We start from the raw sequence: 19,057 nt of genomic DNA on the forward strand, positions 1-19,057 counted from the left end.
GGGCTGTTCAGTGCTAAAAGCAAAGAAGGGAAGTTGGAAATGTCAAAATGTAATTGCAATAAAAAGCAGAAAGTGTATGTGCCCAATACCCAAAGGATGTTTAAAGCTTCAAACCTGTGCCACATCATTGAGATTTATTAAGAGGACTAGATTCTAGGTGTCATCCTTAGATGTACACAATTATCAAATTATTCTGAACACTTGTTGAAGACTGGGCAACTAATTAGCCAAATGAAACCCATCGGTCGCCACGCTCAAGTGTGATCATTTCACCAGCTCCTTTGAATTTGCTTACATAATCTTCCCTCAGCACCAATCCCTCACCTAGAGACTGTGCACGAGGTTGTGATGCCCCAGGATTCTGGGGGAGCTATTGTGAAAGGCCAGAGCTTTCCGTCTAGGAGAGCTGATTAGCCATCCTTCCAATTGGAAGACAGCCCCTAGGGTTTTTTTTCCACATTACAAAGAGGAAACGGTTACTGTCTCCCAATCTCTCTGCTGTGTTATTAATACTAATTGTTCTATACCCTGCCCAAAGAAAGCACGACAGGAAAGATGCTCCCCAAACTGAGTTTCAGTCTTAACTCCCACCCTTGTCTAAGCTGAAGTTGGTCAGGATCCCCTTGCTCCTGTCTGAATAAGGTTTAATTTTCTAGCCTTTCCTTCTGCCCTGTTTGCTCAGTCTTCACCATCCCGCACAAACCCTTAAAAGGTATTTAGTGAGCAAAGAAAAAAAAAATTGAGAAAGAAGAGGGAGTAAAAAGAAGAGAGACTGAAAGTCCAGCTATCCGAGAAAATCCATACGCTGTCTAATCAGCCAGCAGGAGCAGCTGTTCCCTCACCCCTTATTCCTCTCTAAGAGCAGGGCTTTTGCTAGGTAAAAAAACCGACAAAACAATCTATAAGTGCTCTAAAGAAGTAAGATCCTGACGTTTAACACCTTATTTGTTTCATTTCTGAATACCGTTAGACCAACTGGTTTTACTTCCTTCTATGGCACACACACAAACCCCACAGAAGCCTCCTGGGAGAGGCTGCCACTCCGCCAAAGCCTGCCTTGCACACAGCATGCGGAAATGCCTTTTATTGGCCTCATTTGGTAAGTCAGAAATCTTCCCTCGGCTCCACCAGTTAACAGATGGCTGGTCCCTTTTGGTACACAGTCGTAGCATCTTCAAAATACCCATTTCCTTTAAAGTATGCCAATTAGTTAAATATCACTGTGGTATGTCTCAGCCAAGAAGGGAAGGGAGAGACCTGGAAGACAAGGGTCAATGGAAGAGGACACAGATGAGAAGTCACACTCTCCTACCTTCGCCTGACGACCCTGAGAGATCGATGATCACATATACTCTTCCTTCTGGCTCCAGATCAATCTGCAATTAAGAAGATCACAGCGCAGGTTAGTGCATTTGGAGTGGGCAACCCAAGGGTTCCACGACGTTTCCATCCCAAACTGCTGAATCCTACAGTCACAGAGCCAGGCAATTCCTCGGTCCACAATGAGTCCAGTGAATTAGGAATGAAAGAGAATCAACATTGACTGAACCTCTATGGTGTCCCAGATGCAGTACTAGGAAGTCTGCCGCATACTCCAAAGGTAGCATCTTCCGAGTGGTTCTCAACTGGGATTGATTCTGCTCTACAAGGAACACTTAGCAAACATCTGGAGATGTTTTTGATTGTCGTGACTGGCAAGAGAATGCTACAACTGGTATCTAAAGGTAGAGGCTAGGGAGGCTGCTAAACACCTAACAGTGCATAGGACAGTCCCCACAAAGAATCATCCAGTCCAACACTGCACCAGTGCAAAGGTTGAACATCCCTATGTTATATCTCATCTGAGATAAGGAAACCGTGGTCCAGGTTCTAGGTCCCAAGATGAGTGGCAGTGCTGAGATTCAATGCCAAGACCATCCAAAGAAACTTGTGTTCTTCATTCTATACCAACTGCTTCCAGGGGAAGTAAGAGAAGCAAAAGGCACCAGTCCTGTACTCAGAGAATTTATATCCTCATCAGGGAGTTAAGAAGCAGAGAACAGTGCTGTACCAGCTCAGTGATGAGGCACGGAGAACTGGTGACAGGCCCAAGGAGCCTAAAACTGGTACAGAAAAGCAGCCTATAAAGTCTTGATGAGCAAGAAAGCCAGGAAGTTCCAGGTGAAGAAACAACATAAGCAAAGGCTGGGGAAGGTGTGTGAGGCTTATGCAAGATGCAGGGGACTGCATGCTCAGGCTCAGTGCTGGCTAGACAATATGCTTTGCAAGCCCAGATTTCTACTAAGGTTGTAAAGAGAAAGTCAATACCACTAACCTCTTACCATTGACCTTCTCTCCCTACCCCACCTTATTCCCTCCCTGCCTCAAATCCAGCTAACTAGATAAAATCACACGGTGAGAGAAAAATCAGAGGGCTGGGTCTCTTGAAGTTAAGACATCTGTGCAAGGTCCGCACTCTCCTTACAGAACTGGGCCCTCTATAAGAGAGAGTAGTACTCTGGAAAGCTTGGATCACCAAGTCCCCTGGCTAGCTGCATACTCCCCCGCAATCCCATCTGTCTACACAGAGCTCTAATTGGTTCATAAGTGCCAGGCTTGCTTCCCCCAACAAGCTGTGCATTCTCTGGAGGGCAGGAACCACTATCCTTCCTCTTTTATTTTTTTCCCATTGTCCCCAACAAGGAGCAGCTACACATTTAGCAAGCTACTTAGGAAAAGGCAGTCTGGTGGATTCCTCCTCCTCCTTCAAGGTCAATTATCACCTCCTCTCTGAAGCCTTTCCAGATATGCACAGTCAGAATTCATTACCCACAGTACACCAGACATATCCTAATCATGGCTCCTGTTAAACCAACATAGTGTCCACATAGCATCATCCCTGCTAGTCAGTATAATAGCCATATCTGCACCCTGCGCTCATGGTCTATTGGTCAGGAAATGCACAGTACACATTCCTGAGCTTAGGAAAAGGTTCTGTGTTTGGGACATCCATAACCTATCCTGGGTCATTCCCCCCTCTAAGGCTTCATCCCCAAGGAAGAAGGGAAGCAGAGGTAACTAGACCATGAGCACCACATGTGAGTGCCTATGAGGCAAAGAAACTGAACTTGAACTTGAACCCCCACCAACCTCTCTCACCCTACAAAAAAAAAAAAAAAAATCCAGGCATCCAGAATCACTTTTAAACCCCACTTACTTGTCAGACTTTGCCTTTAATGGTTGAGAGCATTTAAGGTTTCCCTCGAATTTTCATTCTTTTTAAAAAGGAACTTCCATGTCTCATGAATAAAGCCACTAGTGACAGTTCAGGTGCTCTGTCTGGAGAAGGAATAAGGGAGTGCAGTGAGCAGATCTGCACTGCCCCCAGGTATCCTACTGGACCTGCTTACTGAGTCTCGGATCCAGATGGGAACCAATCAACAAATTAATGATTCCATGAAATAACTTTTCTCATCCCTTCCACCCCAAGAGTCCATGATTCTAAGTTTATGGGTAAAGAAAATGTTCCCCAGAACTCTCACCACTAATACTGGCCCCACCACAAGTCTTACCCAGCCCCTGCGCTGAATTACAAACAGGAAAACCAACCACTGGCCCTTCTGAACAGAGCCAAACCAGAATCCTGTCCCTGCCAAAGTTCAAAACTATCAGGGGCCCTCTTGCCCCCAAAGTATGGAATTTAAATAATGTATGCCTTTCGTAGATTAGATCATCCCTCCCAACTCCGCCAGCAAAATGAAACACTTTCTCATATCCTCCAAGTCAAAGATTTCCCACGATTGTGGCCTTCATGGGCAAAATACAATGCTATCTGGGAAAAGCAGGGAGGAGGACAGCACAGGAACGAGATGGGTGGCGGGGCCTGTCCGGAGGCAGTGAGCCTATCTTTGCAGAAGGGGAGTGAGAACTCGTGGCTGGGAGGACCAGTCATTGACAATCAAACGTATTAGGATATTAACGTTCAAGATAGCAATCAGAAACCATTCGAGCGCCCTACTGCTGCCTTGGGGCTGGTGAACTGCATTTCCCGACAGAAAAATAGAAATTAAGCTATTAAACATGCCAAAAGCAACAAAGAGCTTTGCAGCCTGGGCAGATAGCCGCTGAGTGCTGGCCAAACCCCAGCCAGCCAAGTGAGGAGGCTCTGAAAATCCATCTAGGGAGGCGGGACCTCCATGGCAATGACTGGAGGGGTCGCTGAGCACAAGGGGTAGTCGAGAGCACAAGGCAACTTGGTTTCATCACAAATTCTACTCATGATCATGTGGCCTGGATAAATAAAGCAATGTAGGTGCCCAGCCCTGCACAATCCTGAAAGCTGTCAATGGGCAACAGTGCCCAGCACTGGCAATACATAAAAGCAGACCCGCCACCTCCTCCAGCCCTTCCCCGGGTTAGTTCTGAACCCGCTCTGTACTCCGGGTTCCTCCCAGTTGTTCCAGCGCAGTCCTATTCATCAAATCTTTTGAGACCTGGTACCTTTCCTTGACAGTCTTCCAAGTTACCATTTCTGTTTTCTTTGACAATGATCTTATTTCAAGCTACAGTGCCTTTGGCTATCCCTCCATCCAGGGCCAGAAGCCAGGCAGGCAAACACGAGGAGACAAGCACAGCCTTTGGCATCAGACCAGAGTTGAAGCCCAGTGTTGTCCCTTCTGAGTGTCCCACTGAGTGGCCTCTACCAGCCTCAGCTTGTTCATCTGCAAAATGGATCATGTGAGACGTTGCAGAGCACTCAGCATGCAAACGTTAGAGTGCGGTGGGGAGAAAGTAGACTTGGTGGGTGGCCTGAAGTGAGCAAGTACCCTCTGTACTCAGACTGCTGTTCTGTGATGTGGAGCTAGTAACAAGTCCCATGTCATTTGGGCTATTGTGAGGGTCAATGAGATCATACAGCAAAAGAGTCATGACCGCTGCCTTTGTTATTCAAAGGCCCAGACTGCAAATATTGGGCTTCTCAGTCCAGTGTTCTTTCTACTACAACCAACTTGCCCCTAACAACAAAAAAAAAAGGCTATTTTCTCGCCCCAAGTTGATATCATGACATATTCTTCCAGGACATCTCGTGACTCTACAGATATGTTGAGAATATCAAATATAGTACCAAGGTTAGAGTCGTGAGGGGTACCTGACTATGTTCAAGGCCCTTCACATCCCTTAGTTCATTTATTCCAGACAATAGACCTATAAGGCAACAGAGGTATTCTTAGAGTCATCCTCCGTATGAGAAAGCTGAGATGAAGGAAGGTAATTGGCAACTCTGTTCCACAGTGTGCCGTGAGGGGCTCGCCAGCTGCACAAGTTCAGGGAGCATCTCGCACACCCTGTTTCTGGGAATGTGTCCCCCAGAGCTGCGCAGCCTGGAGGTAATGGGCAGGGTCTAAACCCACACCCTCAGCTCCTGGCTGTTTCTCCCAGCACACCACACCTGCTGGGTGGGAACTCTGCCAACAGGGAGCAAAATCAGAAGGCCTCGCCTGCCCAGGAGCCCTGGGCTGCCTGCTCAGTGCAACCACTCAGTCCCAAGTGATCCACAGGTGTCTGCATGCCTGGGTTTCAGGGGCCATTGGGTTCAAGGGAAGAGAGGCCAGAAACTCAAAGTCAAGCTTCCTCCTAACCACAAGCTCAACTTTCACCTGAAACCACGAAGCAAACCTTTCCCTAGGACAGACCACGGGGTCACACGCACCCAATTTGAGTTTTGCTTCCCTCTCCAGCTGTCCTCAGGCAGGAAGCTTGGAGACACGCAAAGTCGCATCAGAAAAAGAGACTCCAGAAAGGGGAAGAAGGAGCCAGAGAGCTTTGCACTGGCCTTGTTCCACGGTTGAGGTCCTGGATCTTTGAATGTTTGTTTCTTTTCTTTTTCACTTGGAGGAGGGTGGGAAAAGGAGCCATCAAAAGAGACTAAGGGATTCTTTCCCAGAGCAGAGGACCCACGGCCCAAGTCCTGCACCCCCGTCACTGCTCCCACACATTGGGCATACTGCAAACCCAAGACAGCCTGGCACAGCAGAGGTGAGCCAGCAGAGCGTGGGACATCACACAGCAAGCATGGAGGCCCAAAATGTGGCAGTGTTTAAGCTGCTGGTGGTGCTGATTTTTAAATTAGCAGCTGATTTAATAAAAGACTCTTCATTTGGGGAAGAATTTGCTACTTCATTAGTAGAGCGCACTGACGGGTCAAAAGGCAGAGGGTAAACTTGTAATGCAATACTTTTAGGGTTCCACTCTGACAACAGGCTTGAAATGGACTACTTTTCATAAAATAAAGCAGGGAAGAGGACTATTTCTTTCTCAGACCCCTTTCGCTGCAGGGCCAAGACATTATGCGTGTTAGTGTCTATCCCGGCAGGGCAGGACCTGTCTGTCAGCGCAAAGGAGAGACCTTATACGTACTTGTGCATATTGCCTCAATGAATGAATGAATGGCCTTATTTTACTTCAATAAATTTAAAAACTGGATCTGCACAGGTGAATCATGGAGATGATTTACCTGCGAAGCCATCAACCTATACACAAAGGTTCACAGTAGCTTCATTCCTCACAGCCCCAAACGCTCAATGACTCAAACATCCTACAACAGGTACATGAATGAGCGAACAGTGCTGGAATGGAACTTTAGTCAGTTATACCAAAAAATGATCTAGAGACACCAGAGAAAATGGATGCTAAGCCAATTCCACTTGTGCGATGTCCTAGACTAATTTATATTTCAAAAAGCTCATGGGTGACCCCCTGGAGTCAGAGGTAGCCGTGACTACCAAGAGACACAGGGGACACTTTGGGAGGTGACAGAAGCATTCTATTCCTTGGTTGTCAGGGTGCTTAGTGAATGCACCCACTGGCAGAGAGCAACAAGCTGCACTTCGTTAAATGTAAACGACATCTCAATGAATCGTTGTTTTTTTTTTTTTAAGGAAAAAAAAAATGAAGTCCTCATTTCACATAAGGATTCCGCCCAAGTTTCCTTTAAATAACAGATCATCTTCCCACCCTCAGAGCATTTAAGATCTCATATTCCATGTTTAAAAGTAAAAAGACTCATTCAGAGTTTTTCCAGAGCACATCTGTCACACAACATAATGCACACCTACCCGCGTGGGCGCGCACATTCACACACCCACCCACGTGTGCAAACACATTCACAAGCACACAGCTCAGCCACCTTCTCATGTCGGCTGTGATCAAAATACAATAATAGCAAGAAAACACTTCCAAAATGTAGGTTCAAGAGTCTACTGAATTACTTCACTCTGTGTGCAGATCTGTGTTTCCTTGTAGATAAAACAAGATAATTAGACCAACTGCTTTAGAACGTTTTTTTTTTTTAATGACCTCAGTGACCTAAATATTTATGAATGCAGGACTGCTTAGATAAGTTTTGGTACATGGTAGGCATCACAATACAAGTCCTGAAAAAGAATGAAAGAGATCAAACTGTACTGACATTATAGAACCTATCTCTGGGGTGTACTAAGTGGGGGTGGCAGGGTGGGGAAACAAGGGACAAAATGTTTGTTTTGCTCTTCAACCATGGGGGTATGTGGGTGTACACACACACTTGTTCTGAAGACAAACTGTCTCTAGGAGGAGTCCTAATCAATAGGAAGCAGAGGCTGCCTCAAGAGGCAAACACTACAGAATGAGAGCAAGAGAGATCAGGAGAAGAAGCTGATTGTTAACCTTTTTGAACCATTAGGAGGCTGAAGCAAGAGGATTGGGATTTTGAGGCCAGCCTCAGCATCTTAGCAAGGACCTAAGCAACTCAGTGAGACCCTGTCTCATAATTTAAAAAAAGAAATTATAATAAAAAGGGCTGGGGATGTAGCTCGGGGTAGAGCACCTCTCAGTTCAATCCTTCCTATCAAAATAAATAAATATAAAAAAAATGAAAAGTATGTTCCAAGATAACCTGTTACAAAGTTTAAATTAATACCTTTTTTTAAAAAAAAATGTCCTTTTCACTTGGCAGCTGTTTCAAACTTCCATGCCCCCCACCCCCATTGTAGAATGCCCCCTGGCATCTGGCTGGCAGATTGCTTTCCCATCACCATCAGAACCAGCTGAGGTCATAGAACCAGCTGAGTTGCATCCATCATCTCTGGGGAAACTCGTATTTTCTGGACCAGAGGCCTGTGTTCCACCTTTTGATGTGCTGGAGAAGGAGCAAATTCAGGTTAGCACCTGCTTTCTCTCTTCAGTGGGGCTCTCGGAAATGGTCCTGAAGAGAGATGGCTCTCTCTGATGATGAAGGTAGCTAAAAAACAACTTCACGCACAAATGCCCCTCCTGAGCAAGGAAAACACAAGAAGGTGCCCAACCTAAGGTGGAGAGTGTATAATGGTTTACAAAGCATCCTCTGGTCTGGTCACTGGATAGTGTTTCTGCATTCTTGGTGGGAAATGGCAGGACAAGACTGTGTACCCTAAGAGGAGGCAATGAGCACAAACCGCAGGAAAATGTAGCCACTTCCCCCAGACATTCAGAAGAGAAAAACTCCCTGCTCTCAATCTGCACTTTGCAGTTTGCTTTTTTGATTTGGAACGGTCGCTCTCACGGGGTGTATCTGGATGTGTGTTTTATTTTACATTTCCTATGTCTTATGTGAAGCCGGTGTATCTCAGTGGTGGAGAGGAATAGCTTTGAAGCTAGTCGACTGGGGTTCAAATCCCAGCTCTGCCTGTTATAAGCTGTGTGGCACTGGCTTTGATTTCCTCATCGGATAGATTGAGAGTGTCACTGTGATGCCAGGGAGGATTCAACAAGATGGCAAAGCTCTTGGAGCGGTGCCTGACATGCAGCTTGCTGCCCACAGACATTAACTGCCGGGTCATTGTTATTATTTCCACCCAAACCACGAACACCTCAACAGCAAAACCACATCCTCCTTGAGGGTTCCACAGTTCCTGATCCAGAGATGGACACAAGGCAGATAATCCATAATGAGGCCCAAGTGGAACTGAACGAATCCACATGGAACAGAGGCAAACTCACTTAGCAGCTCAGGACTTAGCAACAACAAACATGTCATCTTTGTATCAGGACTTTTCTTCTGATAACATCACAATCTAGCAGAACCTTTCACCAATGGCTGCTCACAAAGATGACTCCCTTCAAAATCGAACATATTGTCATTGTTATCCAGCCCTTTGAGTTTCTCTAAAGGAGAGATTGTTTTATTCATAATAAGCATCACAGTTGTGATAAACACCCTTTACTGAGCACTCTACATGTGTTATCTAGCCAAGGAGGAATATCCTTATTCCTAAGAGCTGCATAGGTGACAAGACTGAGGCTCAGAGATGGAAATAACTTGTCCACTTTCTCATCCTCTGAAGAAGAGCAGTGTGGATGGAAGCAGGACTCTCCAACGCCAAACCCAACACTCCCGACTGTTACCCTGGAGCTTGGCACCTGCCCAGCAAGCAGCAGGTGCTCCAGGAGACTGTGAAAGAACAAATTGTAGCTGTTCCTGGGGCCCATGCTGTGTGGATAATGATAACAGAGTTGCTTCTTGGACACAAGAACAACAAAAGCAAAGCCCTATCATTGCCCTCCTGAAAGGCTGGCTTAAAGCACACCAAACCCACAAGTAAGACAGCTGGGCAGCTCAGACTGAGCACAGATGTGATGCAGGCTGCCCAACCTCAGGAAATAAATGGCCTCCGGGGACCATTCCTGGATGGCGATATTCTGCACATCAAGTCCTATTTGCCATTGCTTCTCTTCATATAATTGGAGCCATTTTATAAAAATTATGGAAGCATGAAATTTAAGAGTCAGAAGCAACTTTGAACTGACTTGGTTTAGGTGCTCAAAGAAACAAAACCAGGGTACATAGTTTTCTTTTGCCTGCAAAACTAGCCAAATTTTCTTTTGGACTATGTATTTATATGTTATTGAGTAATTAAAATATAACCAAAACTAACTATTGTAATGTGTTTGGTTTTAAGAAATCAAAAAGCTACATGTCTCCCTGTGATAAGAAGCAATAGTTCTCTGTCCCATTGGTCCCCAGAGGGAACTGATTTTAATAATTCCTACTTGGGTTTTGCTGGTAGTTATAGCTATGTTCCTAAATAAAATGTTTGTACCTCAGTTTCCTGATTTCTGTCTTGCTCTGCAGCTGAGATAGATGAAGAATAGCTCACTCACAATCTTCTTTTTGTGTGTGTGTGTGTGGTACCAGGGATTGAACACGGGGGCACTTGACCACTAAGCCACATCCCCAGCCCCGTTTTGTATTTTATTTAGAGACAGGTCTCACTGAGTTGTTTAGCACCTCACAAGTCTGGCTTTGAACTTGCGATCCTCCTGCCTCAGCCTCCCGAGCCACTAAGATTACAGGCATGGGCCACCACGGCGAGCTCACAACCTTCTTCCTCTTCCCTTTCCAAAAAAATAATAATAATGCATCACAAATTCTTAGTTTGGGGGCTGAGGATATAGCTCTGTAGTAAAGTGCTTGTCTGGCACACATGAGGCTGGGTTCAATCAGAAAGGGAAGAAAGAAGGGAGGAAGGGAGGGAAGGAGAAAGGAAGAAAGAGAGAAGAGAGGGAGGGAAGAGCAGAAGATTAGAAAAGAGAGGGAAAGGAGGAAGGAAAGATCTGTCATCTGTCTTTATCTTTGGATTCCCAAGGTTGACGGCACTGACATTCTGTTCTCTAATCAGAATTAAGTTCCATGTGTATACATTGGTGCTAAAGTCTGAAAACAAGTTAGTGGTATTTACATATGATGCCTTTGTAAATTGCATTAGATACACTTTCCACTGGCCCAATGTGGCAACCCATATGCCACTCAATGGGTTATAGATCTACCATCAAGTTCAGGTGGATTATTCCTTTTTCACTCTACCAGTTGCCTTTCTCAGATCTTCAAGTTTTCCTAGGGTCATTTTCTCTCAGGGTTTGCCCTTCTGGAGACCCTCACTGTCCTGTCCTCCCTCGTCCGCCCTCACTGCCCTCTTGTGCTGCACAGCTATAGAACTGCACATCCTTTCACTGCTCAGCTGTGTGCAGCCACTGTTATTAGAATCCATTATCTTCTTTGTTCTGGATCATTCCCTTGGTTTGGTTAATAGAGCACATTCTGATTGAAATACTGATCAAGAGTGGATAGAAAGCCAATTATGGAAAACCTTTCCGCCTGTCTTCACACATAATTGATAATATGGCTAGATATAAAATTCTAGGTTAAAAAAAAATCACAACCTGCTGGGTGTAGAGGGGCACACCTGTAATCCCAGCAGCTTGAGAGACTGAGACAGGAGGATCACAAGTTCAAAGCCAGCCTCAGCAATGGCAAGGTGCTAAGCAACTCAGTGAGACCCTATCTCTAAATAAAATACAAAACAGGGCTGGGGATGTGGCTCAGTGGTTGAGTGCCCCTGAGTTCAATCCCCAGTACCAAAAAAGGAAAAAAAAATCACAATCTATCAAAACCTTCTAACATCAACACTATCAACAGGCTGATACTGCTTGACTGCTCTGTTTAGTATGTTTTGCCTGTTTTGTTTTCCTTCCCTGGAAGTTTGGGATCTGTTTCACTCTCTGTGTTTTAAAATTTCACGATGATGTGTGTCATGGAGTCTTTTCTGATCCATTGTGCTGAATGAAATAACTTGTGGGAGATGCTCTTCTATTTATTCATTGAAACTGGCCTCCTGGTTTTCCTTCTTCTTTTTATGAAACTCTAATGCAGATGTTGGATTGATCTTTAGTTCTCTCACCATATGGTATATGGAATATAGATTTCCATTTCTTTTATCTTTTTATTCCATATTCTAGGAGATCTCCTTGACTTTATCCTATAATCATTCCACTGTATTTATTTCTGACAATATGATGACTTTCCAAAAGTGCCTTCCTATGTTTTTGTGGTCCTCTCTCTCTCTCTCTCTCTCTCTTTCTGGGTTTTTTGTTTGTTTGTTTGTTTATGAATACCACACCTTTCTAAGGATACCATCCCTAATTGCCCTTAGGGTTAGATGCTGGGAGCTGCCCTTAGAGCAGGGACCCCTGCTTTGCTGGTTCTCCCCAAGCCATCGTACCATTTGTCTTTCAAGTAACCTGCCAGTTTTATACCCTGGGAGTCCAGATCCCTCTGCAGTGAGAGTGGTGGACGTGATTCCACGCACAGACCCCCCTCAGATGCTCGTCATCAGACACAGAGCTCATCTGTACCCTCTGCAGAAAGCACAGTCCCCCAGCCTGGAGCCCCGCTCTGCAGACTCACTGGCTCGTGGTAGGCTCTAGGACCCTCTGCCCCTGCTCTGGGCTAAGGCTCCTGGGTGACTCCAGTCTGCTCCGTCAGTCACCACCCTGCCCTCTACTCTCACTTTCTGGATAGTCACTGCAATGGTGTGACGATGGCTTCCTCTTTGCTTGCTCAGTGGCTATGGGCCTGCCACCCTTCTTTCTTTTCAATTACTTAGATGGAGTTTTAAGCAGCCAAAGAAACAAACACATTTGCTCTAAGGCCACCTTGAATGGAAATTCCCAAAACATGTCATCTGAAAGGATAATATGCAGTGTTGGGGACAGCAGGGAGAAACAGACACAGCTCCACACTGCTGATGAAGTGTAAATTGGCACAAATTTTATAAAGAGTGTTTTGGCATTATATAGCAAAAAAAAAAAAAAATCCCTTGATCTTGCAAATCTACTTCTGGGAACTTATCCCAAATTACACTTGTGCAAAAAGATTTAACTACAAGGATGATCAATACAGCATTTTATTTATTTATTTATTTGTTTGTTTATTTATTTATTTGGTACCAGGAATTGAACCCAGGGACACTTAACCACTGAGCCACATCCCCAGCCCTTTTTATTTTTATTTTATTTTATTTTATTTTATTTTATTTTGAGACAGGATCTCCCTGAGTTGCTTTGGGCCTTGCTAAGTTGCTAAGGCTGGCTTTGAACTTGCAATCCTCCTGCCTCAGCCTCCTGAACTGCTGGGATTACAGGCCTACACCAACGTGTCTGCTCACTATAGCATTTAAGAAACTAATTATTTAGTAATAGCAAACTATTTAAATAAATTGTAGAATGTTCAAATTATTGGATACCATATAATCATGAAAAAAATATTTAGAATCATATTTAATAACATGGAATGATATCACAATATGGTATTATGTGGGAGAATTAGATCATAAAGGAATATGTATTCTGTGATCCAGTTTTGTACACCTAGGATATTTTGGGGGTAGATGCACACACAAAGGAAAAGATGGTTAACTTCAGAGGAGTGGACTACTGTGTGATTTCTATTTCTTTGTGCATATATCTATAGTCTCTAAACTTTCTATTTTTTTTCCTACTTCCTACTATAACTTTGGGGTTAAAAATAAATAAGGACATTATCTAACTCAATCCCCTCATATGCAGATAAGAAAACTGACGCAATGAGGTTGAGCCAACCATTCAAGCACCTCTGCAAACTGTTAAGAGTTAAAAGAAAGAAAAATAAACTCATTTATCTTAATGTTCAGTTCTTTAAGGTATGAATTAAAAAATGAGAAGTCATTTCTAAATTTGCATATTTCTTTAAAAATGTAATTTTCTGGTCAAATGGTAACAGCTCCACTCAAACCCAATCACCAGTTATGATGATAAGGAGCTGGTATATTCCTCAGAGGGGTACAGCTTGAACACACTAAGGAAAAGCTTCAAATAACATAAACTAGGTTAAAAATCCTTTGCTTTGATCACATGTCCTTCTTTATATGATAATGTATCTCCAATTTTGTGGGGTGACTCAGCCCCATAGTTTTTTATACATTACCTCTAAACTATTTCTCATGTAACAAATTGTCATGGCCACAAAGAACTCATTGATCAGGTGACAAGCAAATACTCCCATTATGAAGTGACCATACAGTGCCTCTCACCCAGCTGCGGAGTGCTACTCTCTTGGTTTCCACAGCCATTCTTTGGAATATATTCCCCTATTGTCTTGAACATCCAATAAAACAGAAAAAAAAAAGAAAGAAAGAAAAAATGCTGGTTTTAAGAAAACCAAGCAAAGTCCACAAACTTATTTCATTGAAATCAAAATGCAATTAATAAAGCAGATCAAAATCAGTGATTTTTTTCCCTTCAATCAGATATTCAACCCTCCGTGCTGAATTTTAAAAGTAGCAAAATTTTAAAACTTATGTGTCAAGATGGTAAAGGAGAGGTAATTAAGAAGTGTGGCACAGTTTTTTAATTTCTGGGATGGAGTCCACCTTTCCACAGAATCTAATGATCATCTCGGAACATTCAACTGATTTCTGTAACTAAATGAATACAAACGTTTTCAGGTACAAATTACATATGAAAAGCCAGGACTAGCTACCCTGTGAAAATGGGCAACTCCTGCTATCCACTCTTACAATGTCTGGGCCTTTACAAATGAACAGGTTCACTCAGCCAGACAGTAAGGGAGACTTCCGCCACCGAAGCCCACACCAACCTCTTAGCAGGGAAGATGCTTGCTGACATGCACAGCCAAGGGGATCTGAAAATAGCATGTTCGTGCTCTGCATGTCAGAAGGCCACTTTCTAGGTGTGGCTTTCTGTCCTGGATATTAGATTTCCACATGGAATCTGGGCCAGTGCAGATAAAGGTTCTATCACTTGTGATGTGTTCCAGACCACAGGAGAGGGATTCTGTGAGCTCAGACCCAGAGTGCTTAGGGCCATTTACAATTGTTAATTAATTAAGAGGTGGCAGGGCTCCCAGTAAGAAGAAGAAAGAAACCACTCCCCAAGCACAAAGGAAGTTCTCAGCCTTCCTAGAACATCAAAGGGAAATAAAGTTTAAAACTTTTAAGTCTATCCTTATAGCCATCCATCAATGCTTTGTTTAGGATAGAAGAAACTGAAACCCAGTTTCCTCAATAGAGCTTTTCTAATTTGTTTTGCTTTTGATTGTCTTTCACTGAGAGTATTATATGCCTTATTTGCAAAAAAAAAAAAAAAAGCAAGTTCAAAGTCTGGGTTTGGAGACTATGTTAATTGATCCCAGGTCATCAAGGAAAACCTTCCTGATTACTGGAAGGATCAGCCCTGAGCACATCTGGGGCAGAGAGAGGAGCAAGTGTAAAGACTGGGAGATAGGACAGATCTTAGCCTTTGCCAGGAGTCAGTGGATATGGGAATGACTGGGATCAAGTGGAGGAAGCTGCAGGAGCTGAGGTCAAAGAGGTGGCATGTGGCAAATACTCTATGGCTCTGAGTGGCATGGGCGTCCTCAGCAGAGTTTGAGCCCAGCAGTGCATGCTGTGACTCCCACTTTAAAAGAACCCATCAAGATGCCATGTGGAGAGCAAAACTTAGGCACAAATGAGGAAGCAAGAAGGCCCCTTAGGAGGCCATCACAATGATCCGGGCAAGAAGGAAGGTGGCGAGGAAAGGTTGGCAGTCATGGGAATTGGCCAGAGTCTGCATATATTTTGAACCAAAAGGGTATGCTGAGGGCTTGCACACAGGGTAAGAGAGTTAGGCAGTGCACAGAGATTTCTGGCCTGAGCAAAACATGGACGTGCCCTCCACTGAGCAGGGCAAAGAACAGGGCGGGCATGGGCATCAGGAGCAGGTTAACACAGGCTTAATGTCCACAGCTGGGAGCAACTAGATAAAATCTGAAGTTCAGGGGAAAGGTCCTAGCATAAAATATAAATTTGGTTATCTGTGCAGGCAGACAGATGGCACAGATCCACAATGCCTGACCCACAATTCTGACAGCCAGATAGTTTTAAAATCTGAAAGTTCTTTTGAAGTTTGGATCAAGATCAATTATCAAAAAAGCTGACCCAAATTAACACAAGGATACTTATTTATCTATATTTATTTCACTTAATGTGAATACTTACACATTTGTGATATAGAAATATTAATTTATTTGATAATGAAGGATGATCATGAAGGGGTGATACATGGTATACAAAATATATGCTCTATCAACCTTCTAAAATTCAAAAAAAGTCTGACTTTCTAAGCAAATCTGGCCCTGTGGGTTTTTGATAAGGGATGTAGATCTACAGTTTGATTCATGAAACTGGAAGAAACAGGATTAACCCCAAATGCCCTCCAACAGAGATCAGGAAGATGAGGACAGAGCTGCCCAGATGTCAGACCTCAGTACAGAGGCCTGACCTCTGCTGCCCTGGGTAGAGTCTACTTTGACTTCCCTCCTTCCTCTCTCCAAACCACCACCACCAACAACACACACACACACACACACACACACACACACACACACACACACACACACTCGCCCCAGACACACAGAGTATAAAGGCTTTTGTTCTTTTTGTTTTTATTTTTGTCTTTTTTAGTCTTTTGTCTTCAAAAGAGACATATATGTGTCATCCTCTTAAAACACACACACACATACACTCTCACACACACAAATACACTCACAGACACAATATAGTTGTTTTTAATCTAGTCATAACACTGATTTCTTACACCAACAATCTAACTCTCTGAACGCTTTGCAAGGTGGGGTTTGTGTGGTGAGGAAAAAAAGATAGAAAAACTGAACCAACGTTTGAAGTTAGCATAAAGACATTTCCTGTGGCCGGGAAACCTGTCTGCCTGTTGCAGCTGCTCTAAAGTACCTACATGTCCCATCCTCCACCACCACGCACCCCAACTCCAAACTTCTATCAGGATGAAGTGAGGGGGTCTGCAACAGGTGTCCCAAGTCCCTGGTCTTTTGACTGGAGTGAAAGGCTGGGGCATAGGCCCCTGCCCCAGTTCCCTCCTACACTGCAGAATCACCAAGTCCCTTAGGTGTACCTTCATGGTTTAAAACAGGACATGACAAAGGGGCAAGGTGAAGATGCTGTTGATATAGCTGCTGAATGGACACAATTACCACTCCATTCATTGGGGGGGGGGGTCCAGAGTTAGCAAGTTTGCTAAAGGTAGTGGCTTTGTAAACAACAATGAATAAAAATGAAAAGGCAAAGCATACTGCTGAATCCATCCAGCCCACCAAATGGGCCACATTCTTCTGCCTTTTACAGGGTTCCACTGGCCAGTCTCCCCCAACCACTTCTGCCTTGTTCCTTCCTAGTCTCAGAAAACCTCCATGTAGACCCAAATTGTTGACCCATTCAACTTTTAAGGAAGAAGAGACAAGGAATCTCTATCAGAACTCCCAGGAACCCCTTCATGAACAGATGAGCAACACTCAAAAAGTAAGAAATACCACACAGAGGGAGGGGGTGGGGATAATTAAATACCAACTAGCAAGTTGGTCATTTTCTGCTCTACTTCTGAGTATGTTTGAAATTTTCCAAAATACAAAGATAAGGAGGAGGAGGAGGAGGAAAAAGCCAAGGGAGGAGAGGGGTGAGGGTGACAGGAAACCAATGTGAACACTCCACTGGACAGTGGTCAAAGGTCAAGCCCTGGTTTTCCTAAAGATCTCAGTTGGGGAATGGGTCCTTGACACCCATCTTTGTCCCTGTGGGGGACACAAGGATGGATAACTCCCCAGGCTACAGGTATGCATTCTGGGAGTCACGATGTCCCCCTGAGGGTCTCCCCAGCTCTTTTCTTAGTTCTCTGCTTCTGAGGCAGCAGGGAGTGGTTGTTATTAAAACCTGGTTCAGAATTTATAATGATAAGTGCTTTGGAGAAAAGGAGCTAATCACTTCATCCTTGCCTTTCTTCGTAAAGACGTTTTCCCTGACTTCAAAGCGTATCTGTTTACCTTCCATGATTGGGGAGGACTAATGGAACTAATTGTGCAAACAACAGGACTATCCTGATGGAGCCTGCAAATTATCCCTGGTTTCCTTTGATCGCCCTGAGATTACCTCACTACGACCAACCCTGGGAAACTTCTAGGCGGCACGCTCAGCTGCGCCCCATAGACAGCCAGGGGTGCAGACTCAGCACCACATGGGATGGCCTCTGGGTGTGAAACGAGCCTGCCAGCTGCCACGCGGTGCCAAGGGAAAGCCAGCAAGCCCGTGAGCATGTGCTGCGAGGGCCAAGATGGGCCCAGCCCAGCCAGATGTCACATGCTCGCTCGCCCCAGGAGCTGCTACCCTCTGCGTGGGCACTGACTGAGCAAAATCTTTACCAGCATGGGGACAGAGGCATCTGCCCAGAGCACATGCATCTCAGACGCCTGGGTGGCTGCCAGTTCCGCACGTCCTAGCTCTTCTCAGCAAGCACATTTAGAGCACAGTTCAGAGGTGGAAGTGAGTCCTGGAGCAACTTGGGACAGAAACACAAGACAGCCAAAGGAACAGGTGTGGCACACCTGAAGCGCAATTACAGACAGATGGAAGCTGCTCTCTTAGAAAGCCTGCAGGTGGCACCTGAACCACGCAGCTAGTAGTACCTACCACCATGGTTCACTCATGACTTTCCTTTCTGCTCTCTGTCCCAATTTTATTGCTATGGGGTGATTATTCTGGAGTGTAATGCATCCCCTGGTACCCAGTCAAACCTGTGGAAATCCACCACTATCTCTCCTAGAAAGTCAAATTACCGCTGATGTCTCTAATTCATGAATCCATCAGTGAATGACAGGCTTCCGGATTTAATGAGATCCAAGGCCTCAATAACCTGTCTGAGAAAGTAAGTTACGAAATATTTTCCAACTAATTCTAGTTGTCTTTTATCCAGAATGAGAATCAAAGTGACTGCAGATAAACTTTGCTGGCTGTGTGTATGGGTTGAGGCCGTGGGAAGGATTTTGATGTCAAGGGCAAGCTTCTCAAACCCTAAGAGTCACAGTCCTAGCAATCCACCCCAACATTCAGAGTCTTGTTGAGCCTGCTTCATTCCTTGCCAAGTTGCCTGGAGCCCAGTGCGGGACAGTGAGGAACAACTAATTTCAGTAGGAGCCTGAGCTCTTTAGGGACAGAGTCCCAATCATCTTAAATCTACCCTGGGCCTAGCATGGTATCTGTTCATTTGGGGGGTTGGGGGAATAACCAGGGTTAATCACAAAGAAGTGAGTAGAAAACCCAGTGAGAAGAGTAAGTAGATAGTCAAGTACACTTTTCTGTGATCATGTTTTGTTTGGATCATT

At 44.5% G+C, this 19,057-nt stretch overlaps 1 protein-coding gene across 3 annotated transcripts in view; it reads right to left on the minus strand.

The window, feature by feature from the left end:
* Positions 1 to 19,057, minus strand: part of Prkce (protein kinase C epsilon) — a 476,126-nt gene that overhangs the window by 297,529 nt on the left and 159,540 nt on the right. For all 3 annotated transcript variants that reach the window (XM_005324505.4, XM_021725840.3, XM_021725839.2), the window contains exon 2: positions 1,313 to 1,376. In XM_005324505.4, the coding sequence (XP_005324562.2) occupies positions 1,313 to 1,376 (64 nt within the window). The remainder of the gene's footprint in view (positions 1 to 1,312; positions 1,377 to 19,057) is intronic.

The sequence above is a fragment of the Ictidomys tridecemlineatus genome, chromosome 12 (assembly GCF_052094955.1).
Source record: "Ictidomys tridecemlineatus isolate mIctTri1 chromosome 12, mIctTri1.hap1, whole genome shotgun sequence".
Classification (NCBI taxonomy): domain Eukaryota; kingdom Metazoa; phylum Chordata; class Mammalia; order Rodentia; family Sciuridae; genus Ictidomys; species Ictidomys tridecemlineatus.